At 48.6% G+C, this 19575-nt stretch overlaps 9 protein-coding genes across 9 annotated transcripts; 6 read left to right on the forward strand and 3 right to left on the reverse strand.

Moving 5' to 3' along the window:
- Nucleotides 1-846: 846 nt before the first annotated feature.
- BO85DRAFT_476644 (uncharacterized protein) lies at nucleotides 847-2309 on the reverse strand (the record flags this gene model as incomplete). The annotated part of the gene is made up of 1 exon (XM_025662794.1): nucleotides 847-2309. The coding sequence occupies exon 1, from the start codon at nucleotides 2092-2094 to the stop codon at nucleotides 847-849; it is 1248 nt and encodes a 415-aa protein (XP_025516812.1). The 5' UTR covers nucleotides 2095-2309.
- Nucleotides 2310-3401: 1092 nt separating this feature from the next.
- Nucleotides 3402-5254, forward strand: BO85DRAFT_447922 (putative extracelular serine carboxypeptidase). Its single transcript, XM_025659812.1, has one exon. It carries the CDS (start codon nucleotides 3452-3454, stop codon nucleotides 5159-5161), a length of 1710 nt encoding a protein of 569 aa, XP_025516813.1. The 5' UTR covers nucleotides 3402-3451; the 3' UTR covers nucleotides 5162-5254.
- A 37-nt stretch (nucleotides 5255-5291) lies between these two features.
- On the reverse strand, nucleotides 5292-6669 carry BO85DRAFT_467688 (FAD-dependent oxidoreductase; the record flags this gene model as incomplete). The annotated part of the gene is made up of 4 exons (XM_025662206.1): nucleotides 5292-5480; nucleotides 5510-5576; nucleotides 5640-6449; nucleotides 6518-6669. 4 exons carry the CDS (start codon nucleotides 6667-6669, stop codon nucleotides 5292-5294), a joined length of 1218 nt encoding a protein of 405 aa, XP_025516814.1.
- Nucleotides 6670-7533: 864 nt separating this feature from the next.
- Nucleotides 7534-9067, forward strand: BO85DRAFT_417868 (CFEM domain-containing protein; the record flags this gene model as incomplete). Its single annotated transcript, XM_025657786.1, has 3 exons — nucleotides 7534-7720; nucleotides 7773-7914; nucleotides 7971-9067. Exons 1-3 carry the CDS (start codon nucleotides 7598-7600, stop codon nucleotides 9065-9067), a joined length of 1362 nt encoding a protein of 453 aa, XP_025516815.1. The 5' UTR covers nucleotides 7534-7597.
- Nucleotides 9068-9121: 54 nt separating this feature from the next.
- On the reverse strand, nucleotides 9122-9968 carry BO85DRAFT_447925 (uncharacterized protein). Its single transcript, XM_025659813.1, has 4 exons — nucleotides 9793-9968; nucleotides 9531-9620; nucleotides 9441-9465; nucleotides 9122-9383 (listed from the first exon to the last, which is right to left on the reverse strand). Exons 1-4 carry the CDS (start codon nucleotides 9859-9861, stop codon nucleotides 9181-9183), a joined length of 387 nt encoding a protein of 128 aa, XP_025516816.1. The 5' UTR covers nucleotides 9862-9968; the 3' UTR covers nucleotides 9122-9180.
- Nucleotides 9969-10681: 713 nt separating this feature from the next.
- BO85DRAFT_467690 (polyamine oxidase) lies at nucleotides 10682-12518 on the forward strand (the record flags this gene model as incomplete). The annotated part of the gene is made up of 12 exons (XM_025662207.1): nucleotides 10682-10795; nucleotides 10856-10886; nucleotides 10933-11061; nucleotides 11118-11147; nucleotides 11222-11247; nucleotides 11301-11504; nucleotides 11548-11827; nucleotides 11886-11963; nucleotides 12016-12033; nucleotides 12078-12211; nucleotides 12264-12347; nucleotides 12479-12518. The coding sequence occupies exons 1-12, from the start codon at nucleotides 10707-10709 to the stop codon at nucleotides 12516-12518; spliced, it is 1143 nt and encodes a 380-aa protein (XP_025516817.1). The 5' UTR covers nucleotides 10682-10706.
- Nucleotides 12519-14728: 2210 nt separating this feature from the next.
- BO85DRAFT_436998 (retropepsin-like aspartic protease) lies at nucleotides 14729-15693 on the forward strand (the record flags this gene model as incomplete). The annotated part of the gene is made up of 2 exons (XM_025658599.1): nucleotides 14729-14762; nucleotides 14822-15693. The coding sequence occupies 2 exons, from the start codon at nucleotides 14729-14731 to the stop codon at nucleotides 15691-15693; spliced, it is 906 nt and encodes a 301-aa protein (XP_025516818.1).
- A 715-nt stretch (nucleotides 15694-16408) lies between these two features.
- On the forward strand, nucleotides 16409-17315 carry BO85DRAFT_447930 (uncharacterized protein). The gene is made up of 2 exons (XM_025659814.1): nucleotides 16409-17100; nucleotides 17156-17315. The coding sequence occupies exons 1-2, from the start codon at nucleotides 16752-16754 to the stop codon at nucleotides 17281-17283; spliced, it is 477 nt and encodes a 158-aa protein (XP_025516819.1). The 5' UTR covers nucleotides 16409-16751; the 3' UTR covers nucleotides 17284-17315.
- A 1275-nt stretch (nucleotides 17316-18590) lies between these two features.
- BO85DRAFT_352185 (retropepsin-like aspartic protease) lies at nucleotides 18591-18956 on the forward strand (the record flags this gene model as incomplete). The annotated part of the gene is made up of 1 exon (XM_025655485.1): nucleotides 18591-18956. A coding segment is annotated over one exon (366 nt), but the record flags the coding sequence as incomplete, so codon positions are not given.
- Between the last annotated feature and the right edge of the window lie 619 nt (nucleotides 18957-19575).

Consider the following 19575-nt stretch of genomic DNA (forward strand, 5'->3'; position numbering starts at 1 on the left):
TCAGACTATGTAGCAGGTAAGGCTCTTCGCACCTGGCGGAAACCATCCGACTGCTCCGTACAACGATGGCTGTTCATTGTCAATTCTATTCCGATCCACATGGGTGGATTTAGGGCAGTCGAGATAGAGGTGCTGATTGGTCGGGTCGTCTACGGACTGGACGCGTGGGAATCGGCGACGATCCTTCGTGCGTGAGATGGATTTAGCGTGGTGGGTCGGCGGAGAAGAATCATTGGGGAAGAAGCGAAGATTGGCAGGTTTGGGCTGTTCAGCTCGCCAGGTGAGCAAGGTATTAATGGCTATGGCTGTGCGGCTCAGCCACTGTCAGATAGGTTTCTAGTAGTCGGAAATTTAGGTGAGGATGTGATGTGGTGATATGTGGTCGGGTGTTGTGGAGTTCTCTGTTTGTCTCTAGTGTTTGTCTACGAATTGTACTCGAAAGTCAGCTTATCAAGGTAGGATTTTTCACGTGTTATCCTGTATTTAGGCGTATCTAATCGCTTTTGAAAAGTTCATGGAAGTATAATCAGCACTAAAGGTAGATTTTGAGTTATCGGGTTCTGGCTTGCCGACACAGCTCTTGTATTTACCCAGTTTTGACCTGGACAACTTATTCCAGCTCTTTCTGTCTACTTGTCCTGCAGCCAAAAAGATGATAATAACATAAATCCAATTCATGTATTGAAAATCATAGCTCCAAGCTGCCATCAACGGGTATAGATCTCCAACCCACCCAATCGAGAAAAACCAGCCTGTCACACAACAGACCAAAGAAGTGAACCTATATTACAGCTCATAACACACAACTGAGCAAATCGTACAAAGACATCAAAATACCGTCCAGCCTCACATCAAAAATAACAACCCCAGCCCCACGACCACCCCCAAAAGACCCTCAACACCCAACCTTCCCGCTCCCGACGTCCCCGTCGCATCACTTCCCGACCCCGTCGCCGTTCCATTCTCTCCCCCATAACTCTCAGTGCCATTAACCGCTTCTGAAAGCTGTACATGCAAATCAAACGGCTTAGTCGCAACAGCCACATCATCTGTAGTAATCGAACTGAAATACATATCGCCTGCCGAATTCACATAAACATACGCCGCCTGGAAGAACGGCCTTCCGAGCACGACCTTCCCACTGCTCACCTGACACCTCTCTTTGGGAACCAGCTCGTCCCAAACTGGGATATCAAATATCGGATACGACTCGCTATCCGGATTGAACACGATCGAGATGTTCCGTGCGCACCAGGATTCATCCGGCACGGACAAGACCTCAGAATTAAAGTCCAGCATGGCGGGGAGCGATTTACTCGTTTCCTGCACGCTAGTACCACCGAATGGGTATTCTGCGTCTTCGCTACTGGTTGTAGCGTTGGGGGTAGTGTACAATTGGAGTATGACGGCGCTGATATCTAGCATGCCTGTATCGATGAAGCTGGTGTTGCCGGCGCTGGTTTCCGGGGTGGTTTGCCAGTGTGGTTCGTCGTAGATGCGGTTGGAGTCGTAGTTGCCTCCCAGTACGACGGAGCCGTTCCATTTGTTTCGGAGGCCGAGGTTCAGGCCGACGGGGAGGGAGGGGATGGTTGTTGAGTTGGTTTTGTTTGTGGTGGAGGTTATGTTTAGACTTGTGTCTTGAGATAGGAGGAGTGTGTTGCTGAACGCAATTTCGAGATCGAGAGTCTCGGTCTTTTGGCCGGGTGAGCCGGCGGACACAAACGTTGCTGTTGTTTTTGATGTCGCCTTTCCTGTCGCTGTTGCGGTTGGTTTGGCGGTGGTGGTGGGTGTTCCAAATGCGACGGGGAGGACTCCAGCCAGGTCGTTGTTGTATTGGATTTGCGCGCCCCAGGCAGCGCCGGTGGGAGCGCTGGCTGGTCCGGTCAAGGGGATGACCCAGGCATTGTCGGCGGGGTCGTTGGCAGTGGTGATGGGGATGCCGCTGGCATCGATGAGGGAGACAGTTTCGACGGGGGCAGATGTAGTTTGGGGATTGGAAACAAGAGTGAGGTCGGCGGAGGCAAAGGGCGAGGAAATGAGCGTCAGGAGGAAGCCGGTCAGGAGAGACTGGGAGGAAAAGGAGCGTGATGCCATGATGTTGTTGCCCACGGCGAGACAATGAACTGGGTAAAAGGTGGAAGAATAGCGAGAGACTGATCCCAATAGAGACAGAAAAATGTGAGAAACCCCAAATGCAGGACGAAGGAGAGTTGATTAGGGGGTGATCTGGTTCTTGCATAAGGCCATATTGTTGGGGCGAAAGGGGGCATGATGTACACAGCCTGCCTGGATGAGTGGAGGCGAAGTGATGCGTAGCATTGGATATGTCCACTCCCCTCCAATATGATGTGAGAGGAGGGTGGCTGCGTTGAAGACACGATCGTAGTCATGTCGTGGTAGAGCAAATGGAAGCTCGCGTGCGACGGTGAGAGTTGGGGGCGGCCCCAAATTAGCATTCCTGGCTGTACCGAAGGTTCCTAGCATGGATTTAGCTGGAACTTTTGGTAGTTTGGGGGTTCGTATCATTAGCATACTGTAGAGTTGCCAACATGTCATCAGTAAAGCCTGGTGTCATTGGGCGATACTTCGTGTGCACTTCGATGACTCCTGTCAGCCCTAACTGTAGCTTCGGTGAGATGTGATGCTAGAAGTGTTTTCCTGCTCACGATGTACATATTGACCGAGATCGCTGCATATTGAGAGCTTCATTCTATCTGCAATATAAAAGGCTGGATTCCTTGAAAAATAGGCTCGAAGACTTAGGTCGGCATAGGAGCGGGTTTCTGCATTGGTGGGTGGTGAAGCTGCAGAATGCGCCCCCACACAAACAGGGGTTGAAGCAACACTAAGAATAGTTGACTAACCCAGACTCCGGTTCTGCCCGTCAAGTCACGTGATAAAAACAGAGTATCTTAGGCTCGATCCCTGCCCTGGGCGAATTCATCTTTGGCTGATTTTAAGGAAAGGATATTGACCAAGAGACCACCAAACAGTGCTGTTACCATCTTAGACAGCCATGCCGCCATCAATTGGGTGATCAAGGCGTGATCCTCCTAGTAATGCAACGGTGCAGGGAACACCCGCATATGTTACGCCATCGTGGGTTGCATGTCGGAGTCAACGGCTCAGCGGTCGTTCATTCTGAGCGACACCAGTTGACTGGCGAGCTCCGAATGGCTAGTAGCGTGAGGAGGTGAGCAGAATGCAGGAGAGCGGAGAATAATCGTCAATTATTGGGGAGTGCAGATACCAGCCACGCCGGGAGACCGACGGATACCGCGCCGATCGCCGTCCCAACCTCATCACGCCTTTCAGGCTGCCTGGACTGATTGGCAATCGGCAGGTCCACCGATGAGATAAAGCTCTGCTCGCGAAAAACAAAACCCCGCATAAGGGTCTGGGAGGTAATAAACTCTGGGGTTTCCCCAATTCTTCCATCGCCACAGCCATCATGTTCCTTTCGCTTCCCCTTCTGGGGACCCTGATTGCCTCGACGGTTGCCCTGGACTCCAGTCCCCTGGAGTTGCGGACGCCACACCTGCACCAACTCAGCCAGCTCAGCAAGTCTCACCAGGCTTCTCCCAACCAGGAATCAGCAAGCTTTCCTGTGTATAATCTCTCCGTGCCCATAGACCACTTTCACAATGAATCGCGCTATGAGCCGCACACCAATGCCACCTTCGGCCTGCGCTACTGGCTTGACACCAGCCATTACCAGCCGGGAGGCCCTGTTTTCGTGATTGCTGCAGGCGAAACCGATGGAAGCGACCGTATTCCCTTCCTTTCACAAGGCGTGGTTACTCAGTTAGCTGCAGCCTACAATGGAGTTGCCCTTATCCTCGAACATCGCTACTACGGCGAGAGTTACCCATTTGCCAACCTCACTACCGAGAATATTAGATTCTTGACCACCGAGCAGGCGCTCGCAGACTACGCTTACTTTGCCTCGAATATTGTCTTTCCCGGTCTGGAGCATCTCGATCTCACGGCAGCCACCACGCCATGGATCGCCTATGGTGGCTCCTATGCTGGTGCCTTTGTCGCATTCCTCCGCAAGCTCTATCCGGATCTCTATTGGGGCGCCGTGTCATCGTCCGGCGTCACGGAGGCCATCATCGACTATTGGGAATACTACGAGCCGATCAGACTGTATGGTCCATCGCAGTGTATCTCCACCCTGCAGACGTCAATCGATATCGTGGATCGTATTCTCATTGATCACGCCAACAATAAAACTCTGGCCCAGCAACTGAAATCCGCCTTTGGAGGCTCTGCGACCAACCTCGGTAACCAAGACTTTGTCTCCTCCCTCTCTTACGGTCTGGACTCATTCCAGTCCCGCAACTGGGACAAGTCTATCGGAACTCCTCTTTTCCGTGCTTTCTGTAACAACATCACCAATTCGGATGTGCTATACCCCGAAACCGCCGAGCCCATCTCCGCATTAGTCAAGCAATTGGTCCAAATTGCAGGCTACGATTCCTCCAACACAACCCTTATCAACAACTTCCTCAACTGGATTGGATTCTTGAGTACCTCGAAAGTCTTCACCGACTCATCCTCGGAGTCCTCATCATCCAGCGTCACGAATTCCACTGTTCCACAACCGCTCACTAAGGACTCCGGCACCAGCTGGAACTACCAGGTGTGCGTCGAATGGGGATACTTCACCACGGGCTCCTCCGTGCCTTCGAATATCAAGCCCCTTATCTCTCGTCTCCTTGACCTGCCCTATCTTTCATCCTTCTGCCCAAACACATTTGGTATCAAGACACCGCCAGATGTTCAGCGCATCAACCAATTCGGTGGGTTCAATTTCTCGTACCCGCGCGTCGCGATAATTGGCGGGTTGGCAGATCCGTGGCGCGATTCGACACCACTGGCAGACGGAGTCGACTGGCAGAGTCGGAAGTCGACTGATAGCGAGCCTATTATTTTGTTGGATATCCCGGCGGCGGATGTGTGGGATGGTGTGAGAGGTGCAGTCCATCACTGGGACCAGAATGGGTTGTCGGCAGAGCAGGAGAAGGATGGCGAGAAGGCGCCTAAGGAGATCGTTAGCGTGCATAAAGAGGTAGTGAGGTTTGTGGGGGTTTGGTTGAATGAGTGGAAGGGGAAATCGTCTGATGTGGATGAGAATATTTATCAGACTGTTTTGTAGATTCGAGGTGAAGTAGATTACGCTGTGATGAACGATCCATAGTGAACATAATCGTTCACTGAACATTATGTGCACATTTTAAAACATACTTTACCCGAGAAATATCTCCCAGTATTAGTAAGAACCACCCTCAGAACGGCTCTCTAAACAACCCATCCAACGCCCTCGCCACGGCCTTCTCATCCTTCCAAGCATCCACAATACTTGCATCGCGCTCGCGACACCGCTCCGGCCCTCCCACGACAACACGCTGCTCCCCAAGCCGACGAGCCTCCTTTACCAACATCGAGGTCCGTGGCTGCCTCAACCGCGCAAACTCCTCGAATATACCGATAGCCCCTGTTCGACCACACCCCAGTTCGTCTCATCCAAACTCAGATCCGGAAGCATGAGACAAAGATGATAGCAATCCTCCCTACCCAAACTAACATTAGCACCCACACCAATCACCCTCTTATGATGAGACAGTTTAACTTACAAAGCCTGATTTGCCCCCTGCCCCAAATGCGGACTCGTCGGATGCGCCGCATCACCGACCAATACTACACGATCAGAAAACCACTGTTCGGCAGGAACCTCCCGTCGGTCAAACAGACCATACGAGATGATCCGATCTGCGGTGTTTACCATTTCCAAAACGCAGTCTTCAAAGCCAGATAATCTCTCTCTCAGCTTCCCTCGTAGGGATTCCAGCTCGGTTCCAGCAGTAGCAGCCCGCCACGTACTATCCTCCCCCTCTGTATCTGGGATAGTAACCGCCCAGGAAATAACCTCAGCAGAGATAGGATATGCGACAACGTGCACGCCCTCGCCATACCAGTTACTCAGGGAAATATCTCTCTTGGCCATGGACTGAGGGGTCTTAGATATCCCCGCTACTTGAATCAAGCCGGTGAATGTTGGTGGGCCTTCGGCAATTCCTGCTTTGTGATTGAGAAGGATGTTTCTCGTGGAGGACTTGATTCCGTCGCAGCCAATGAGGAATGAGCCTGTGACTGATTCTCCGTTGGTGAAGTATGCAGTTACTTGGTTCGCGTGTTCGTGGATGTTCTCGAGCTGGTATCCTTCGTACAGTGGGATACCATGTTCCTGGAGGATTGTCTTCAGGTGGAGATTGAGTACGCTGCGCTTTATTCCGCTGGCGGGCTGGGTGTAGCGGTCCACGTAGGACGAGGGGAGAGTAGAGTGGCCGAGTGTTTTGCCGGACGCTGTCCCGTGCCAGAGGGATTGGAGGGGTGTTATGGTTGGGAGCGGGCGATTGGGGATAATGAGGTTGAGGATTTTCATTCTGTAATGTCTTTGTCAGTGGATGAGATGTCGTAAAGATTGGGGTGGTAAAAATCAAACAATAATTACCCGTTTGGCTGTATCATCAATGATGCACCGGCATCGCCAAGAGCTTGAACCTTTTCGAATACAATAGGGTTGTAGCCTTTGCGCTTTAGTACTATGGCAAGGACAGGGCCGGCGATGCCGCAGCCGATTATCAGGACGGTTGGGGAGGACATTGTTAATTTAATCGAGCGATAAAAAACTTTTTTGATAACATCTTGTTTCTGTAGTAAGAATCATGGGATTGTGGGGGTTTTATAGCTATTAGGGTGAGACGGAGATTTGTTGTTCGGAGAGTCCGCGGAAGGTCCGGACGGGAGGAACAGCATCATGAATTTGCCAGAATATGGCTAATATGAATCTCAGGATATTGTATGCACTGCAAATATCCAAAGCCTCATGTAATCATAGATATACGATTAGAGTAATCCAGTCTACTCCTTATTGAACAACGCTGATCGGCTCCCAACCGAGAGATCCACGGATAGATAAGGAACCGCCATGCGCTGGCTTTGGCTAGCGCCGAGCATTGATTCCCGGCTCACCAATGAGCTTAATCAAAGTTCTATAACCCTGGTCACCAGCTGCATTTAGCTGCTGCCGTCTGCCTATTGTATGTTAGACTACTTCGAAGTTTCCCGGCGGCGTGAAGCTGGCGTGCTCATGGCTACTCCATGTCGGCGATTCTGAGACCAAAACATAGACCAAAACATCCCACACCCGGGAATTACACGATCTTTTTTGAGCTGGTTGAACATTGAAGTTTGTCAACTTGGTGTTGGATCCGCTTATTTAGGACAGTTGTACCTCGAGTAGTGTGAATTATAGTACAGCAAATGATACTATATTATGGGGAATGACAGTGGGTGAGGAAGTAAGGTACCTATTCTAAAATACCCATTCACTAAACACGTTGATCTATCTGGGCACTGGCCGCTTGTCCCCTGCACGGTGCCAGGACAATTCAAAACATTCCCCCAGCCAGTCTCCATAGATAATGTGGGTGGTCCCCCGTATTTCCCCAACTTCTTTCCGAAACCCGACGCCACAGGCTTCGTTTACCCACCGGTTACAGCATGCAGGGCACATCCTTAGCAAGCCACCATGAACCTGCAAGAAGTTATACGACAACTCTTCTCAGTCGAAAATCAATATTCACTCCCCGAAGATGCTACCTCTAGAAGCCACCTCGTCGCTCACAAGTTCCGCGAGATCCCCCGCTGCTCAGTAATGATCCCCGTCCGCAACCCCTACCTCCCACTAATTCTCACCATCCTAGTTAAACTGCCTTTATCCCCAGATTCTATCCACCTGCTCACATACCGACTACACATGTTTGTGCACCAACCTATCTATTATAGCAGCAACTACAGACTTCCAGTCATGTTTCCACCAATGTCCCATCAATCCCGACCAGCGACGTCAGTATACCCTCCCTGCCTTCCAACCGACCAACGCCCTAACCCACAATAAACAGTAACACCAAACTCCCTCCTCTCCCTCTGCGACCTCTTCAACTTCCATCCAGACCTCCCAGAATACATGACCGCAAACGCTAACCTCGACCGCCGAGCCGAGTTTATCAACGATGCGCAAACCATCTACTCCATCGTGACAACAATCTACGCTTCCACACAATCAACATCGTCAACCGAGGCTTCATCACCAATAGTCACCGAGGTTATTACCACGACCCCTGAGTCCAGCACCGGAATAACAACACAAACAATTTTCAGTACCGAAACCGACTCTACGACATCAGATGACGACACCGCTACAACTACATCCGAACAACCCAACGTCGTAACAGTTACAGAAACTCGCCTCGTCTCAACAATGCGCATGACATCTGTGGCGACTCAAACGTCTTCATCTAATAGCAATAATGCGGAAGGTTTGTCTACAGGCGCTAAGGCCGGGATTGGGGTTGCGGTGCCCATCGGCGTTGCTATCATTGCGCTTCTAATATTTGCTTGGTTCCAGAAGCGCAGGAAGAGGAAACAACTGGCTGGTGATGTCAGTAACAGTGAGGAAAGCGGGCAGGCCACCACGGTACAGCATGCGGAAGGGAAGGATAACAGTATGACTCAGAATATCACGACTGTACTCCCCGAGATCGACGGCGCACCGCTTAACGAATCTGATAGTCGGCCCGTACATAATTCGGCTGATCGGCCTGTATTTGAACTAAGTACTGGCTCTGTTCGAAGGCCGAGGCGGGATGAGCCACAGGTTGAATCTGGAGCTGTCGGGGTAGATGGACTGAATGCTAAGCAAGGTGCTGTTGGTGGTGAAGTTGCATCGTCAGCCTCGGCTACGTTGGGTGAAGCGCCGGCTGAGCTATCTTCTGATGGCGTTCGAGATGGGGAGTCGACAGCATCAGTAGTAGCGTATGAGAGAATGAGTTCGTCAGAGTTACAGGAGGAATTGGCTAGAGTGGCGAGGAGTAGAGAGCGATTACAATACTTACAGACTCTAGAGGAAAGAGAGGACATGATCCGGAGGGTGCTTGCAGGTCATAGGGAGGATAATGTGTCAAGGGCCGAGAGTCGGGGAGAGGGTGGTAGTGGGTGATTAATGATGTAATAATGAGCTTTGAATGTCTAAAGATACTAAATGCGAGTAATATTCTTCTTTTTAAATCTATTACTCTACCCCCATATATTATATATCATCTAACCTGAAATCTAATACTTCAACCAAGCCCTCACAACCGACCAAGCCTGCCACGCAGCCGCAGCCCCGACAGCCCATCCATTCTCATTGATACCATGCTTGAAATACCAGGCCGAGCTAGCCCATAGCGCCGCATTGAGAATGATAGCGATGGCCTTGTTAGTAGGTTCCTGGAGGGCTCGGGGGTTGCGGGCCCATTGGTAATGGAGGATGCCTATGAGCAAGATTATTGATTGAGTTCTTACTTTGGTGTGAAATGGAGAACGCTTACCGGTCGTAAAGAGAAAGGCGCTTCCCTAGACGTATTGTTAGTCTCTATGATTGTCTTGCTATTTGCTATGAAGGATGGTGGATGAAGTACCTGGAACCAGCCGACGATGCCGAGAGCCCAGGGCTTGGTGCCGGCGATGGTGCGATAGGCTGGTTCGGCGGTCCATTGGGTTCCTCCGAGCTGGTTATTGATTGTTAGCACATGACCGGATTAATTGATGATATAAGTAGATAAGTGTCTATCAATTTAATAGTAGGAGCTTTGTAGACTCGTTATTGTGGCCATTGGAGCTCATGCAGATGTAGGGTCGATGACGCCATGGGTAGCTTCCTAGGAGCTAGAGCTGACATACCGTGTGTCCGACCGACAGAACAACGAATGAAAAGGCCGAGGCTTTAAGGGAGACAGATGACGACGCCATGTTGTTCCTGATAAGATAATAACTGATCGGGATCTAGTGCCAGGATCTAAAAAATCTAAGGAAATAAGTGCAATAAAAGAAGAAGGAAAAGAATATTCGAAGGTTCGAAACCTGGTGCGGAGGTGATGGCATGATTACAAATACTACGAGCAGAATTTCCCCGAGTGACGAGACTCAAAAGTCGCCGAACCCGAGGCCCGGAGGATTGGAAGGATCTAAAGGATTAGTAGTACAACAAGGAGCTGGAGGACAATTGAACCCGTATTTTATGTAAGGCGTACTCCATTCTTCTCGAATATCGACTCTATCTCTTCGCTTTCTTTTTCTGCGTGTAGTCTGTTTTCATGATTACATTTTCTCTAGAAAAAAAAATGCATACCGCCTTCTGTATCAGGAAGTAAATGTACCGAGGCGATAAAGACCCTCAAAATGGAGTTTTCATGTGGACTTTGTACGCAATCGTCCTCCTTAAGAGACCTGTAGGCTATTCCAAGTTCTCACCACTGAGGATGCAAATACAAACCAAATCATGTTCGTAAAGCTCATGGCTCTATTTGATTGTCATCTAAATATAGAAACGGCAACATGCATACGCGACGCGTTCGTGATTCCTGGCCCTGCATCCCTTTCGCATAAATGCCAGATTCTGAACACAACCCAATAATACGCAAGGTTCTGCAGAGCTTTGCCCAAGAAAATAACATTATTCTTCGTGAATGTTACACAGAATGGATCGATAGAAATTAGAGAATCAAAGTCAGACTCCAATCACTGTATAAAAATGCGGTATACCCCCTCAGTTGGTGGCGGCCACCGAGTGAGTGCGACTAAAGCTATAATGAAACATGAAACTCGCCAGTACAGCAGCAACCCTCACTGCCTTCGCGGTATTGGGAAATGCTAAAATTTGTACGGAAACTGAAGTGGTCATCTTGTAAGGCTCTTTATTGATTGAGAACTGAAGATTTCTACTTTTCGTGCTGACGCTCTGAAGAGGTGCCGGTGTGACGGGCGTGACTGCTACAGTATGCTCGTGTTGCGGCTTTTGTAGGGCCATGCTGATAATTGCAGGAAACACTGCACAACAATTGTGTCGAAGATTTTATCGTACTAGAGTATCAGGACCGCATTGGTGGGCGGATGCACGAGGTTACCTTTGGCAAAGGGCAACAATATGTAGTGGAGGCTGGGGCTAACTGGGTGTGCTGCTATTCCCCAATCACTTGTTAAAGGTGTAAAGCTGACATAGGTGCCAGGTACACGGAACTGGAGGGCCCGAAACACATGTGAATCCAATTACTTGATAGGATCCACGGGCACGCATTATTCTAGCAAAGAGGATGGCTGACAGCCAAGGCAGGCCACTAAAGCCAACCTCCGCACACTGTATGTCCTCCTCACCAATACTGAATACTACATATCCGACCAACACACACCAGAACCAGTGACGATGAGAATGCCACGGTATACGACCAGACGGGCGAAATACCACCCGAGCTCCTGTTCAACGCACTGGAAGCTGTCAGCGAAGCCGACTCCAAGGTCCTCGCCGACGCTGGCACCCGACTTTACCACCACCTCGAAGACCGCACATACCGTGCGGCCCTTCGGCGGCAGGGATGGAACCCGAAAGAGACAAATCAGTACGGCAACTGGCCGACTATCTGGCATTTGACTCGGTCACAGCAGTCAAGGCGGAAGAAACTTCCGAGATCTATACCGCAGTAACCACGAATGCGACGGCCAAGTTCTTCTCTCACCGAGAGGAGTTCAGCTTCGATCAACGTGGTTCGCCATCATCCTCAGGAATGTGGCAGATCCACTCTTCGAAGGACAGAATGCTTGGCGCCTTCGGAAAAATACCATCGTTAATGAGATTGAGCACGACGATGACTCCGTGACAAATCATAGCACGGATTGGAAATGTGTGCGAGCCAAGTACGCTATTATAAAATTTTCTTTGGATGTGCTGCAACACCCTGAAGCTGTGAAATTTACACCCGGGCTACCGAGGTGGAAGAAAGATGCCATTGCGAGCTTCGAATGGTCACGTATACCAAAATATTCATGCAATTTCCGCTTTCCTTCCGGCCCAAGAACCAGTATCTGTACTACGCCGACCCGAAGACTAGAGGCTAATATCCGCTGTTTCAGCCATTGGATGTTCCCGGTGTGTTGGAGGGGATATCCTTGTTGTTACTGTTGTAAACGATCAGGCGCATCGGGTTGAGCGGCAAAGCGAGGACAAGACCCAAGCTGAGATTATGGAAGTGTTGCACAAGATCTTTGGGGACGAGGCCGTTCCGGAACCGATAGACATTTACTATGCGAGGTGGACGCAGAAGCCTTGGTAGGACCTTTCCTTAGCTATTTGGCTGGAGTGTTTTATGCTAACTGTTCAGGTCGTACGGCTCGTACTCGAATTGGCCACCCGCAGTATCTGCCCAGACGCATCAGAATCTCCGAGCGAATGTTGGACGGGTTTTGTTGCTGGAGAGGCTACGAGCCCAAACTTCTCGGGCTTTCTGCATGGTGCGTACTATGAAGGAAAGCGTGCGGCGAAGTCCATTACTTCGTGTCTCTACGGTCCGGGATGGAATGACTGTGATCCTGATAGAGGAAGGGATGGGGCCACTTTGTTTCTTGAGTTCGCCTAACTATGGTTATTCCGTAAAATCTCTATAGCAAAGGGGACCGATGGTGGGAGGATACTTTGCGGAATTGGTCGATGGATGCTTAGAGGTTTAGCTGGGCGTATGGCCGTTACATGGATTTAATCCCACCTATATTATCATTTTCAACATTGTGTTTCTGCACTCTATCTTCTTCTCAGTAGTACCGTAAGGATGTTGTCTTCATATAGTGTGACACTCATATCTAATTATTTGATCAAATTCTTTCGTTCATCCATTTTTTGTACGAGTTCCGGTGGGCGGAACTGTGTCTGCAGAGGCAATACCACGCTCAGATAGATTTAATAGGTCATTATTATGAAAGAAATAGCCGTCGACTACCGAAAAAGTTATTATGCGAACAGAGAAATTTGAATCTACAGTCAAAGCCTTTTTGCTTAAATCGTTGGCTATATAGTTTTATCTAATATCAATAAATTTTCCGGCATTGTCAAGCCCAAGAGAACTGAAGTGCGGGGGCAACTGCATGCTACTCTCACCGCTTGTTTGAGCAATGCAAGAAATACCCCCATTTCCGAGGAGCAACAATCCATCCATCACAGCCTTGCGGGGCTGCGCAAAGTGGGGTTCAAAGGAGGCCGATTGCTACCCACCAAGTCGAGTTGGCAAAAGGAAGCCTCGATAGAATCTCTTAAGATTCAAAGAGGCAGTGAGCACATTGGGCATTCAATCGATATGATTGCCACAGCAGAGTGAAGCTTTTGATCCAAATCGATAAAGGTGGGGTGGGGAAGTGGAGGGAGTGTGCTCGATCGCCTGCTCATTATTGGGTCTTTCCTACACAATACTGGGATGTCTATCCATTATGAATTTGTCTTCATGAATTAGTATGCTGTGAGTATATCTTGGTGATCCAGTCAACTTGGAGATTATTGGTGCGCTCGGGATATACTACTGTTGGCTGGATTGCCGCGTCTTGGGTAGAAACATGCTGTGAAGCAGAGTAGTCTGTACGGGAGTATGCGTTTGCTGTCACGAGAAATGCTGATGATTGGATTGCCTGGCTTATTTCTAACTCAACGGGGCTGGTCGCTTCGTCAAGGCGCAAGAAATGCTAGACGCTTGAAGATGGTGAAGGCGGGACAACGGTTGAAGAGAAGGGTTCGGAAAAAGCAAAGAGTGGCAAAATCGGAATTGACAGATCCCATAGGCAGCAACATGTGCCATGCTGTCAGTCAAGCCCTGCTCTCTGGCCCTGCCTTGTCACAACGCGCCTAAAGAATGCCTTTAGAGAAGGAGAGCATGGGGTTACTCCCCCCAAAGCTCAGAGATCTTACTCCTCGCCCTGGGCTTTGACTAGTTCGCCTTTGACCGCAAAGCAGGACTTCGGTGATTAGATGCACTATCCTGGTCAGCTGCTAGAATATGGTTGGCTACTGGTCATCAGCAGCTGCACCGTCGGGTTTCTAACCAGGCAACATGACGGTGTGCCCCGCCCCGGCCTGAAGGCAAGAAATGAAAGTACAATGGATGAATCACGCCGAACAGTTTGTCGTTTCCAACCTGTAACTGATACATCAAACGTGCCAGTCGGCTCTATTCGATGGTGCTTCAGTAATATGAGACGCAGCTAGCTTCGCTTCTTGCTCGATCAAACCAGGAAAAATTACTGAATACAGACATATTACCACTAAGGCCAAGGGTCTATCAAAGCCATGCAGACAGAGGACGCTCTTCCATTCAAGGGGGGGTAGCTGGGCTACTAACCCTACTACCACGTATGTCTTCTATGCCTCATGTCTCTGTAAATTGTGGCTTATCGATATCACTAGTACCCAATTGAATGAGAGGGTGGTGGTTCTGATTTCCGGGCTACTTCTGAAACAGTGTTGGGCAATGCAGGGTGGCTGAGGACAGGGCAGAGACAAGCGATAACGAGCTTTTGCCTTTGAAATATGCGGTCGCTTCCAGTTACTTAGGCATCTATGCAACTCACATCTGATCACACCTGGCTTACTTACCGAGTTCAAGACTCGAGGATTACGGCAATCCAGTCTACAGAAGAGCCATTGTCTACAGATAAAAGTCTGACGTCAAGTACCACTAGTCTCCCTAACTAGGCGCTACCACCTTCTCGTATCTATATACAATCCCCTCCTTTGCTTTACTATCCTTGTTCATCTTCTTGTGATACAATCATCTACTCCCAACTGGGTATACAAGTTCGAGCATAAATGTTGAACGTATTGCCTCTTCACTCAAGCTATGGTATGACACTCTATCTTGCCTAATACTTCAAGCATATGCAATGTTACTGACTGCTGCAGACCTTGCAGATACATCGAGTCACATGACCGTTATGGGCCGTTCACTCTGCTTATCAACTGCCTTTCGCTTCGTCTTCAGTGTTCCAGAGCCGCTCGGGTTGTGGCGCTACCAGCACACCTCCCATCATTATACAACTCAGCCCAGTGTCATATCACCTCATACTTTCCACAAGCGCCCTTCTTCAGAGAAGTCAAATAAATCACCATCTTCTTCTAGTTCAGGATCTTCAGGGATGCGTTTGGGAAATGCTAAAAGTGTGGACTGGCTAGCTGTTTATCGTCACGGGTTTTCCCAGGGAACTAGCCGCACTACGTCAACAGGCGACAGCACAAATTGCACAAACTCACAGCCCATAGGATGTCGGTCAGACGCTTTCGCTGAAGGCTTCGGTGGTGGACGCAGCGTGAGCCTCTCCTCGACCATGAAGATATCCTTGAAGACTGGTCAGCCTGCGGAAATAGTCCGTGGGGATGCCGATAAAAGTGACAGATTCATACGCCTTGGCTTCCTAATGACCGAAGACCTACAGAAGAAGCCCGTTTTAATTGCAATGGATACCATGGCTGAAGTGAGTATAATGCGCAAGGGCATTTTTGACAAGTTAGGCCTGCCACTGCACCATTTCTCGATGGACATAGTTCCGTTGCAGACGAGATCTGCCGAAACACCAATCCGACCAATCGGCCTTGTCCGTCATGTTGACTGGCACTTTGCTCTTGCCCCTCGGACTTACACGACAGAATTTCTTGTTGTGGACACGGACCAGTATGATGTCCTCATTGGTGAACGGGAAATCAAGAGGTACCATCTTCTACATTTGGGTGCTGACATCCCCGATGTGGTCGTACGGCCTTTGGAAAAGCATGGTTAAGGGTTTGGGAACTTGTGTTTCTTACCTCGTTTTTAAAACCTTCAACACTCGTTTGCATTCAGATGGTTTGGATATGTCGTGTTTTTTATATATTGGGAGGCTACGTGCGAAACAAGCTTGCTTTGAGGAGTTAACTATTGGCTTGTTTTAACAGGATGAGATATCAAGTCATGGGTTTCCTAGTGTCATCTGATATTAGCGATAGGCGTTTAATTCTTGAGGAAAATGCATATTTGGACTATCTTTCGTGCGTTGTAGGGGTTGTAAACCGTGGAATCTTCACCTCTTATAGACTTTAAAATAGTCTTTCGAATAATTTCATATACATTCAACAATAAACACAGAAGCCGTGGGAAAACATAGAGTTTTCTTGGAATCCTGGGATAGAATGTAGGATTATTCTATTTTTATTTATTTAGCTTATTTCATTTTAGTCTTTGACTATTCTGCCGGCAAGTATCCTAGAAAACATTTTTGCCTGATGGCCGCTATTGCCTGCCGTGCCATTCATGTTCGTTGTTCCTGCCGGGAGCCTGCATTAGAACCCAGCCACACCAACCCTTCCTCGAATGGTAATCGTGCCCAACCAGGCGTTGGAAAACCAAGACCCAATGTCATCACTTGTACCTGACTTGCTGGCAAGGCTTTATGTGCCATGAATGTGTCCCCACCCCATAGGGCCGTTCCTGTCAGAGGGCGTAGCCAGTCCGATTAACTTTCTTCATTCGTGATGCATTCTGACAACACTGTAACGGTATTTTAGGAATGCCAGGAAGGCAATGTTGCGGCTCTTACAGGTGACTTGATGATGCTGCGAAGATATGAAACCCATGTCCGCCTAGAAAATAGCCCGAAGCCAACCACACAAAACAAATCCACTTGCACAGCGCTGAGATAATATTGACATTGCAAGGAGATTCGTTTCGGGAAATATGGTATGTTTTATATTGCACTGTCCGCTCACGGCTGAGTAAAGGAGAAATAATGATGGATACCTTCTATCTCAGGCACCGCCTTGCACTGTGCAGATATCTTGCTCTGCGCCAGATGAGACTCAAATGGCGCTTCGAGCTGGGTTTACGGATGACCTTGGTATCAATATCCTCACGCTTCAAGGCCAGCACATTCTCGATTGCTTCCCCGTAATTCGAGGATCGCAGAGGGCTTTTCGACTTACAAACGGTGGAGTGTTGAAAGTTCGTGATTACGTTCGTCTGCACTTCTGGCGTGATGGTGCCAGCCGTAGCGAGGAGGAAGAGTTTTACATCCCACTGAACGGGAACCCCAATATTCAAGATATCCCAAACACGCATGTGATATTGGGTCCGGATTGCTTCCTTAAGCTCGAGGATTTTACCGATAGTCATTCGTCTCTAGCCCCTATACAGCTAGGCCGGCAAACTAAGGGTACGTGCACCAGGGCTTTATTGGCTATCATAATCAACGCTAACCCATTACCTAGAGCAAAAGGAAAATCAGCAAAGGGCCCTCAAAGCCAAGAGGGACCAAGCTCAGGAAACTGCGAATAAGAGATTTGAACTACAAAAGCAGCGCCGTCAGCAGCGTGCAGGCGCAACCGGTCGGACTTAGCCAGCTCATGAATCTATATTGATTAAAGATTGTTATTCAAATTTGTGTTACTTGTTCTTGAATGAATAATCACTTTCTTTTTGTCCGTGCATTCTAGAATGTTTTCGATAGCTTTATCAAGGTATTATGGTCAATCATCCTATGCGACGGTGAGTGAACTAGCACACCGCTACCGAGATTTAAATGTAGTATACTGCATGATAGATTCATTTCTTTGACTGCCATGCATAGCTAAACATTGTTACAATAGGCGGATAACCCTCATCGGCTAGTATTATTTCATTGTTCGGTGTGTCGGGCACCAACCGGAGCATTAATATGAAACATATGAGCCAACCAGGACTGAACGCGTTGAATAGACGCCTAAAACATATCGAATACCCATTTGTAGCGAGCTTTGAGGAAGAACTGTATGCGATAGACGTAGTATCGATGACGCATTAACCGGAAATTTAAGGAAAAATGGTCTCTACCTGCATAGCGTCGGGTATCAGTTTTATTAGCAATGACCAATCAAATGCCGAAGCTGCCCCGACAGCGTCAATTTCTCGCTTGATGCAGCCTCACTTCTACGCCCTCATAAGGCTGGCCTCACTCCTTCCCACAGCTGGATTTTGTTTGCTTTCCGCTGGTACATCGTTATTCTCAGGAATTTCAAAATGCCATCCTACTTTTCCCTGCCTCAGGCCATCTCCCGTCAGTGATGCAAAGCAAGCCCTATCTTTGTCTATACTACAATTGATACTGATGATCGTGTCCTAGGTTTCCGGGGAAAGGAAAGTCAAACCACTAATAATGGGCGGACAATAGCTCTAACCACGCCAAAGCCTCATCATGATTTCGTATTTAGCCCCGGTTATCGTTCTAGTGGAACAAAGTATATAATAATAACTGACTCATGATGGAAGACAGTTTCGTCAACCGAGTCCCCATGCTCCGTCGAAATCAATCAATTTAGTATGTTCTCTCTGAATGGTATGTGTCGCGCTGGACAAATTTTGCGAAATATCTTCGTGAAAAAACATTCCTTGGGTTTATCTGGATCCAAAACTACGCGAGAAGAACCACTATTTCCCAACTGCTCCGGTGCCAGAACCGACCCACCATCGGGTCATCAGCAAGAGGAGCCACGACAATACTCCAGGACCGACGAGAATTCAGTAGCTGGCTCATACTCGGACATTCAGGCTCTTCATGGATCGGAATGTCTAGAGGAGCGAGGCAAGCCCATCAATGTGCTTCCCTCCGTCCCTTTCGAGAACGATGGATCGAGAAGCCCAGGGGTGTGCCAAAATCTGGATCAATTCGATTTTGTATACGACATAATCGTACAGTCTCCCATGGGATCCAAACTCCGGCGACGTCTTACCCTCAAATTCGATGCGGATGTCAATATCATGTCGGACGATATGCAACATAGACTGGGTACTGAGCTAAGACCCTATCACGGAGGCCCCATTTCAATAACGGGACAGTCGCACATGATCCCTCTCGGAACTGTTGGTGTTTCATGGGCATTTTGTGGACAGACCAAGATTTACAAAACCGATTTCTATGTTGTTCCGGATATGACCTATGATTTTCTCATTGGCAGGCCATCAATGCGCAGTCACGAGCTGTATCGAGTGGACCCAGAAATCACCAGACGGTTGAACACATTATACCAGGGGCAAAATGATACCTAGAATAAGATTTTGGACAGAAAAATGGTGGAACATGTACATAATTCCGCTTTGATATTTGTCTTCGAGTGATGTAAGTTGACCACTTGCACTAATTAGTGGAATATGTGACACAACTCAATGGAGTTGTTATGCGATAATGCCCAATCTAACCACCTGCAATTGGTGAGATGACGAGGAAAACCACGACAGTGTTTCATGCTGCTTTTTAGGCTGTTGGGTACCTGCACTATACTAGCCTTGTTGGTTCCAGATTTGGTCCGTACTTCCCTTTTATTTTGGTAGCTACTCATATGTTACTGGACTATTTAGAACCGCATGGCTCCGACATCATTACCCACTAATCCCTCACTCAGAGTCTGTTTACGACCAAGTGGCCCCTTTCTATTAATTATTGAGAAGTCGAACATTCACCTACTGAGTATAAAGCAACCTCGACCTCAAGTCAACACGTGAAACTCTGCTTCGGCGAAGCCGTCTAAATTCGTTGCAGTCTATGATATACGAACAAAATCCTCATCCCTTGATACCAAGGTGAAAAAAAAAAAGCCATCACCAAACACAAGAACTTACTAACATACAGACAGACAAGAAATTTTTACCCAGTATG

Source organism: Aspergillus piperis (genome assembly GCF_003184755.1).
Source record: "Aspergillus piperis CBS 112811 unplaced genomic scaffold BO85scaffold_6, whole genome shotgun sequence".
Lineage (NCBI taxonomy): Eukaryota > Fungi > Ascomycota > Eurotiomycetes > Eurotiales > Aspergillaceae > Aspergillus > Aspergillus piperis.